The 8,496-nt window shown below is 54.7% G+C and overlaps 1 protein-coding gene across 2 annotated transcripts in view; it reads right to left on the reverse strand.

Moving 5' to 3' along the window:
* Window positions 1-8,496, reverse strand: part of NOTCH3 (notch receptor 3) — a 42,221-nt gene that overhangs the window by 29,772 nt on the left and 3,953 nt on the right. Inside the window, exons 1-3 of one of the 2 annotated variants that reach the window (XM_069086939.1) lie at window positions 6,654-6,804; window positions 6,349-6,489; window positions 3,403-3,484 (exon numbers count right to left, since the gene is read on the reverse strand). In XM_069086939.1, the coding sequence (XP_068943040.1) occupies window positions 3,403-3,484; window positions 6,349-6,442 (176 nt within the window). In that variant the 5' untranslated portion in view covers window positions 6,443-6,489; window positions 6,654-6,804. Of the gene's footprint in view, window positions 1-3,402; window positions 3,485-6,348; window positions 6,490-6,653; window positions 6,805-8,496 lie in introns of those variants that run through there. The other variant, XM_069086940.1, reaches the window with a different exon arrangement.

Below are 8,496 nucleotides of genomic sequence, written 5' to 3' on the forward strand. Positions count from 1 at the left end.
GTACACTAAGGGAGCCAGGTTTTCTGGAACAGTAATCACTGAATATATGTTTACTGAATCGGATTCGGTTGGAGGGGGCAGAGGGGGGCCTGAAGCTGGACAGCTGATTACTAATGAGCCGAGGACTAAGCCAAGGCCAGCCATTGGGAGAGGTGCTCAGCCTGGATCAAAAGTAACTGAAAGCAGACCTTGGGAAAGGACTGGGGAAGGGAGAGGCGAGGAGGTGGGGTGAGGAGGGGCCCCAGAAGGGCTCAGCTCCAGCGTCCCCAACTTGGTCCTAGGGGCAGGGTAGCAGCCTGGGCATGTGCAGTGAGTAAAAGCTGCCTTCCCTGGGGGGAAAGGGGAGAGGCATGGGAGGGATGCCTGGGTCCCTTCTCCCCCCCCCCCCCCCCCCCCGTTTGAGTCAGGTCCCTCAGGGGCTGTGCCTGGGACTCTCAGCATAGCACTGTGGGAATCGGGAGGGGCTCCAGCCCAGGACCAGGGCCTACCCAGTGGGGTGGGGGTGGGGAACAGAACTGACAAATTCATGGCCCCTCCTTCCACGGCCCCAGGTCCTTTCTCAGGCTCCCTTCCCCTTCCCAGCCCAGCCCAACCCAGCCCAGCCCAGAGCCTTTCCAACCAACCGGTTTAGCTGGTTTCAACCCAAACTCCGACCCTGGCCCCGCCCAGCCTAGACATGCCCTCCTCTCCCCCCACCTCCACTCTTCCCCCACAGTGAACTGAAAGGTTGCCCTTTATCAGACCACTACCCAGCCCCTTCCCCATTTTACAGATGAGTACACTGAGATCCAGAGGGGTGAGGTAATTTGCCCAGTCACACAGCAAATTCAAACCCAAGGCTTCTGATTCCCAGCATATATGTCTTTTTCAGTCACCTAGCAACCCTAATACCTCACGGGGCAGGGAGGGGGAAGGAGGCAGAGTTGGAAGTGGGAGGAGTAGGGTTGGGGTTTGGGGACCCTCTGGAGAGGCTAGGGCAGGGGTGGGGAACCTGTGGCCTTGAGGCCACATATGGCCCTCTAGGTCCTCAAGTGCAGCCCTTTGACTGAATCTGGCCTCAAGGCCACAGAAGTTTGGATTTGGTTAAAAGGCCACACTTGAGGACCTAGACGGCCACATGTGGCCTCAAGGCCACAGATTCCCCACCCCTGGGCTAGGGCCTGGGCCTGGGTGGCTGGGAAAGCACAGCACCGGTGGAAGGTGGTGCCTGATCCCAGGAAATCCAGGCCAGGTGCCGGGATTCCCGGTGATTCACCTGTTCTGGGGGCGGGGCTCATCCACCTGTCCCACACATTCCAAAGCACACCTCAAGGCAGGGGGCAGAGCCAGGGGGTGGCTTCTAAAGCGCATGTGCAGTTTCCTACAACTGCTTCCCACCCCACTTCAAGCTACCTGGGGCCCAGGTGGGAGACTTGTCTTTTCCCCAGGCCATCCCTCACAGGGGTGACGTCACTCTGCCTCTGTCCCAAGCCATCCAGTGCGTGCCTGTGCATGGCAGGGGAGCACCCATTCCCCAACCTCTTCTGGCCTTAGCCATAGCTTCATCCAGCCCTTTCTCGATGCCCAGTGTAGACTTCCTCCCTATCCTGAGGATGGATGCCTGAACTGCTATGCAGTGTCCTGCTCAAGCATCACTTCCTACAGTGACTTCTCCCGATCCCTTCAGCTCCTAGTGCCCCCCAAATTATCCTGAATTTATTTCTCTTGTGTATTCATAGTGGATTAGTAGATAGAGCTTAGATGACCTACCCCAGAACTGGGAAAACTCTAATCAGAGTCCCTCCTCTGACACCTCCCAGCTGTCTTTATAAAAGAGTATGTATGTACACATGCATGCACACATATATACGTGGGAGGAGGCAAATATACAATTATATGTGTTCTTCCTGGTTTCCCCACTTGAAAGCCAGTTCCTTGGGAACAGGAATTATTATATTCGCTGTATCTGCATCCCAGGTACCTACCAGATCTCAACATGTAACAGGCACCCACACACGTGGTGATTGATTCTGGACTAAAACTCTAGGCAATCCCTAAGACAGCCAGTGTGTGACCTGCATTGGTAGAAGTTCCTCATCTAGGGGTCCCTGTCTCTGTTCTCTGTACTTGTGAGCCAACTTAGCATAGCAGCCAGTGATGGATTCAGAGTCAAAAAGATCTGAGTTCAAATCAGGCCTCAACTTACTGATCAGTGTGACCCCACTAAACAAAGTCATTTGACTTCCTCATCTGTAAAATGGAGATAGTAAAAGCATCTCCCCAGCAGGGCCGTTGTTGGATCAGATGAAAGAATACATATAAATAAATGGTACATAAATGATAATTATTATTCTGTTCTTGTTTTTCCTGATAGAACATAAGCTCCTCAGAGGGCAAGGGGTTGCTTCCTGTCTTTGTATCCATAGTGCTTAGCAGGCACTTTAAAATGTTTGCTGATGGACCAGTGCACTAAAGGTCAGAGTCTCACTCTCAGTTGGTTTCAAGCAGGCATATATGTTCATTTATTATGAAAGTTGTAGGGGGTTAGACAAGAGATCCCTTGAGCTCCCTCGTAGCTGTGAAAGTCTGATTCTGGGAATAGGCCTCGGAGTCCGTGTCTGCTAACCCGTGACCTTGAGCAAATAAACTTGCTTTTTCCAAGCCTAGATGATCTCTAGGTTCTAAACCCTGCAATTCTCTATGTACATCCCCTGGACATCTCCCTGGAGAGGGTAGGCTGGCCCAAATAGAAACCGCCCACCCTGGGGTCAGATCTTGGGATCCTCCCTCACCTCTCCCCAAAAAATCTCAGGGCCATTCCTGGGGAGAAGGTGCAAACACAGCAGGCAAACTACAATGCCATGATAAGGGTCAGAGGGAAAGAAGAGAACACATGCACAGAGTGCAAGAAGGGGTCAGAAAGAGGTAGCTCAGGGGCTAAGTAGTACTTGAAGAGCCTCAGAGTACCAGACCTCCTCTCCCCATCACTGTCAAACTGCTGGTCAGGGCTGTGGATCCTAGGGGAAGCCTAGTATCACAAAGCACTAGGATTTGGGTTCAAATCCTGGGGGGGGGGGGTTGCCACTTACGATGTTGGGTCAAAAACTGAACCTCTCTGATCTTGTTTCTTCATCAAATGAAGGAACTGGACTAGGGATGGTCTCTAAAGTCCCTTCCAGCACCAAATTGCAGGCTCTCACGAACACTTTCCTCTAATTCTGGATCATACCGCCTGGCCTCCCCTCCCCCTCCTCTATTCCAAGAAGAGGTTGAGGGAATCAGCCTGGGAAGGATTAATTTAGCTACTCCCTAGGGTCCTTCCTGGACTTCCTCTCTGTTTTCTTCAAGTCCCCAAGCCCACAAACCTCCCAAGGATGGTGAAGCATCCTCTGGCCCCCAAATCACCCACCCACCCCAACTCACAAACAAGCAGCTTCCCCATTGGACAGCAGGGCACATCGGCCTCCATTCTCACAGGGGCTCCCTCCGTCCAGGCACTGGGAGGCTGTGGGGAGAAGGGAAAAGGATAGTCCATCAGCCTGTTCTAAGAAAGCCACCAAAGTGAAATTGAAGGCAGAGACACATTCCTCTCCATACATCCCCCCCACACACACACAACTGAGGATGGTCCTGGGGCCCAGACATCCTGCCCTTCTCATCCATGCTCTTGGAACCCAGACTTTCCTGGGATTGCCTCCTATCCCCTACCCCCTTGAGCCAACAGCTGCAGGCTGTGGCTGCTGGGAAGGAGATTTGGGGGCATGGCAGAGGAAGCATCCCCCCCACCAAACTTAGGAAGTTCCCACGGCCACTACTCCCTACCAGCTGTTTGGGCAGCCTAGGCACCATTGTGCTCTGCAGCTGTTGCTACCACCTGGGGCTCTGTGCCCCCCACTCCAGCTCAGCCTGGGGGCAGGGAGTGGGTCTGATCAGAGGAAACCCCTGGCAGGGGGAGGAGTGTATGAAACCAGTGCCAGCCAGATGTGGGAGGCCCCCCGGGGCCACCTAAGCTGCAAGGGAAGAAAATATGGAATGGAGCAGCAAACTGAAGGCCAGGAGTTAAGTTCCAAGGGAGGAAGATGTCCAGAGTTAGAGAGTCAGGACACCTGAAGGGGGTGGGGTTTAAGGCTTGGGAAAAAAGATGCCTCTGTCCTCTGGAGAGGGGAGGATGAGAACCAGGGTGTTTGTAGAAGCCTGAAAAGAGAGGACACACTTGGTTTCCACTTCTTTATAGCATTAACACATGACCTTTCTCCCAGACTGTTCCTGGTCACACCTACATCACTCATCTCAGGCCAGCCAGTGGGTCCTTTAATGACACCGACAGTGTCTGTCATTTCATCATCACTCCCATTTTAATACCGCTATCAGGTACCTTTCCCTACTACAGCCCCATGGGGTAGATGGTGTCAGATCAGTCTTCCTTCTTAAGAGAAGTTACTCAGAGAGCTGAAGTGACTTGTCCCTGGCCACACAGTTACAATGGCTGGGATTCAGTCTCCCCAGAACGGTACTGTAGGGTTTCTCAACCAAGTGTGAGCAGAGTAAGCAGACAGTGCCTAGCCATGGGTGGGCATTCTGAGTAGTGTTCTTATGGGTGCCCTATGTCCTGTAGCTCTGGGAGACAGGGTCATGAGTACTATGGCAAGTGAGAAATCCGGAGAGCCCTGGACTCAGTGCTGGACCAAGTTTCAGTCCAAGTTCTGCCACTAATTTACTGTGTGTGACCTTAGGCAAGTCAAATGACTTCCCCTGGCTTCAGTTTCTTAATTCTGAAAACAGATAAAATCCCACTTTTCTTTCTCAGGCCGTTTTTAAGTGGGATATGGGTTGAATTTTCTCAACTTTCAGGTGATGAAGTCCTCTGTTCTCTTCATTTGTGCCCCCTCCTCCAAGAGTGGAGTGGAGGAAATTTCCCATATAGTAAACGGGGTGGGGGAGGCATCTCAGAGCTTGGCACAGCCTTTGCCAGGCTATTACGCCAGGAAGATGGGGCAGGGCTGTGCCCTAGAGGAAGGCTCCAAAAAGTGGGGAGGGCAGAACAGAAGCCCGGGGATCAGCTCCATAGTCTCTCAAGACCTACAAGTTCCCACAGGAGTGCCAGCCAGGGGCCAAGGCCCTATGCCCTGCCCATTGGGGTGGGCTGGAGACCTCGGCGGTATAGTCCCAGCCCCCTATGTTCTCTAGTACTTTGGTAACCCCCCTCCCCTCCTAGCCACTAGTAAGACTGAGAATGGGCCGCCGCCCCCGCATCTGGGCTGCGGCCCCGCAGCTGCTACAGACTCCCCTCGTCCCCCTCCCCTCGGCCGGGCTAGCCAGCCCGGAGTTGGGGAGGGGGGTGCGTACATTCCGGCATTGTCTGCGAGAAGAAAGGGCTAGGACCGAGGCGAGGGAGCCGAGGGGGAGGGGGTGTCTAGACGGCGAAGCCATTGTCCCTGAAGGGGGAGGGCCCCTCCACCCCCTCCCTAAAGGGGAGGGGGCAAAAGACCCCCGAGATCAGAAGAGGGAGTTAGGGATTCCCCCATTCCTGACCCTTTTCTCAAACACTCCCCCACCCCCTGGAAGAGCACATGGGCAGCAGCCCTGGACCCTACCCCTTCCCAAATCCTTCCCACACCATCCAGGGAACGGGGACGTGGGGGGAGGATTCCCAGGAAAGTGGAGGGCCAGATTGAAGAGCTCCGAGCCACCTCTCACCCACCCCCCGGCCGAGTAGGGGAGCGGGGAAGGGGGCCAGGGAGGAAGGAGACCCGAGAAGCTGGGGGTGGGGGGGAGGAGAAGGGAGCCGCTCCAGGCTCCAGGCTCCAGGCTCCGGGCTCCGGCTCTTGCCGCGCTCAGTCACTGGGAAGAACTTTGCTCCGAGTAAATACAAAGTGGAGAACTTCTCCCGAAGCCCAGCCGACCCCCTCCCCCGCGGGCCCTGGCCCCGGCCCCCGCCCCTCCCCCCGCGCCCAGCCTCCCCGGCCCCCAGACCAGTGAGCCCGCCGCCGCCGGCGACCTGGGCCGGCCCGTATGAAGGGGCCCTTTGTGCCGGGGCCGCGGGGCCCCGCTGCCTCCCCCCGAGGAAGGGGAGGGGGGAGGGGGCGCGGGCGGAGAAGGTCTGGCGGCAGAGCCCGTTCCCAGGCTCCGGGACTGACCGCAGGGCAGCGCAGGGCAGGGCAGGGGAGGGGAGGGCAGGGGGCGGCGAGAAGAGGGGGGACGCCCCCGTCTGCCCCCCAGTCCCCACTCCCCTTCCTCTCCACCCACTACAGGAGGAGGGAGGGGGTCCCTGGCCCAGGTTGCGTTGGTCTGTCCCAAAGGACTCTCGATTCCTCCCTCCGTTTTTGGATGCAGTGCCCCCCCCCCCCCCCCCCCCCCCCCCCCCCCCACCTGCAGCCGCAGCTCCCGAGAAGGCCAGCAGAGTAGTGGCCAGCAGGCAGATGCCCAGCAAGCGGACCGCCTGGCCCCGGACCCCGGGCCTCATCCTGGTGCCTCGCCTCCCTTGCCTCGGGCTCCGGGAGCGGGCGGCGCCTTATCCAGCCATGGGAGAGAAAGGGGGAGCCGCGGGCTAAGCCGGAGCAAGTCCCCGGTACCAGCTCCGCGCCTCCAACTTCGCCGAAGTGAGGCCCGGCCCCGCCCCCTCCCCCCAGCCCCAACCCCCACAAGATCCCTCCTCCTCCCCCTCCTCCTCCTACCTTTCCTCCTCTTCTACAGTCCTCTCCTTCTCGGGGGCGGATCCCTCCGCTGATCAGCCCCTACATCCCCTCCCGCTTAGAAGCCACACTCTCTCCCTCCTACCCGGTCTCCCCTTCCCATTCCCTGCTCCTCCTACCTTCTTCCTTCTCCTCTCCCCACCCTCTCATTTCACACACCCCCTCCTTTCTCCACCGCACTTCGCGGTCCTGTTACCCCTACCCCTTAAACCAGAGCCCTTCCCTTCAAACCACTCTCTCTGAAGAACAACTAATTTTCTTTAAGGTCCTGAGACCCAAGATCCCAAGTCCTCACACCCTTGATGAAGGGAGGGGTCATTTTGAAAAGATCTGATCATACTTATTCCTACTTCCCGTGGAAAAAGTCAAGGTCCCCCCAAGCCTTGGGTGGTAGTGCCAGGGACAGACATCTACTGATAATCATGTTCCTTCTCTGCTAAAGATGCTGCTAATGGCTCCGCATTGCTGGCCAGGCATCAATTTTCCAATATGTAAACTGAATTAGATATTTTCTAAAGACTCTATCAATACTAACTTTCAGTGTTCTCTAGTCTGGGTCCCTCTCAGCTCTGAGATACAGATGAGTTAATAACAACCACAAATAAATGATGGTGATGATGACAGATTGTGGCTGTGGAGCGGCACTGTGCTAAGCGCTGGGGTGGTAGAGATAACAAACGAAACAGTCCCGACCCTCAGGCAGCTTACATTCTAATTGGTGAAAACGACACAAAAAAGGGGAAATGAGGGGGAGTAGAGGGTGCCCTGTGCTAAGTGTTCTAAGGATCTTTCCAACTTTGTCATTCTATGTTGTATGTCCTGAGGGCATTTTCAACCCTGTGATCACAAAGTACCTTACTCCTTTTAAGAATCAAACCTGAACACATCAGCTTAGCGCCCTTCAGTCTGGCCTGAAATCTACTTTTCCACCTGTGTCTCCTGTGACTCCCTTACAGGCATTCTACTAGCTCTCGTTAGATGAATAATAACAGATAAAAATAAAGGTTGAAATATCTCTTGCACTTTTTCTTATCATTGTCACCACAACCTGGTGAAGCAGGTATTATCCGAAGTTTATGGGTATGGAAACTGAGATTCAAAGAGCCAAGTGATTTCTCCAAGGTCTCCTTGTCCAGTTCATAATGGCAGGAGACTGGGCCCAGTTTTGGGAGAAGGGCAACCAGTAAAGTGGAATGAGTGCTGGTTCTGCAGTCAGAAGTCCTGGATTCAAAGTCTCCCTCTGATGCTTGCTGGGCAAGTCATTTAAATGCCCTGGGCCTCAGTCGCCTAATCTGTAAGCTAGTTAGCTTCTGAAGTCATCTGGTTCTTTTTTTTTCTTTTTGGAGGGGGGAAGGCAGGGCAATTGGGGTTAAGTGATTTGCCTAAGGTCACACGGTTGGTAAATATTGAGTTTCTGAGGCTGAATTTGAACTCAGGTCCTCCTGACTCCAGGGCTGGTGCTCTATTCACTGAGCCACCTAGCTGTCCCTCGTGTCTGATTCTTTGCCATTTGTTATTTCTTCTGACTCTATGCCCAGGACTCTTTTCTTTTTCCATTTCACCAAAGTTAACCTCTTCTCTGTGATTTTCTGCATACACACAGACTACACTTGCCTTCATCCCATCACTTGGCTCTCCTGGACGATGCCCTCACAACACCCCCCCCCCATATTTCCTGGTGTTTTCTCTGCCAATCCCAACCCTATTCATCTTCCAAAGAAGGATGTCTCTAGGAAGCCTTTCCTGATCACACTAGCCCTACAGGAATCCTTTCTTCTTCTGAGCAATTCTAGAACTTAGGTTGGAAGGAAGAACTAGAGGGAGA

Source organism: Petaurus breviceps, unplaced genomic scaffold (genome assembly GCF_028583685.1).
Source record: "Petaurus breviceps papuanus isolate PSGF00001 unplaced genomic scaffold, PetGlider_PUasm1.0 180, whole genome shotgun sequence".
NCBI classification, from domain to species: Eukaryota; Metazoa; Chordata; class Mammalia; order Diprotodontia; family Petauridae; genus Petaurus; species Petaurus breviceps.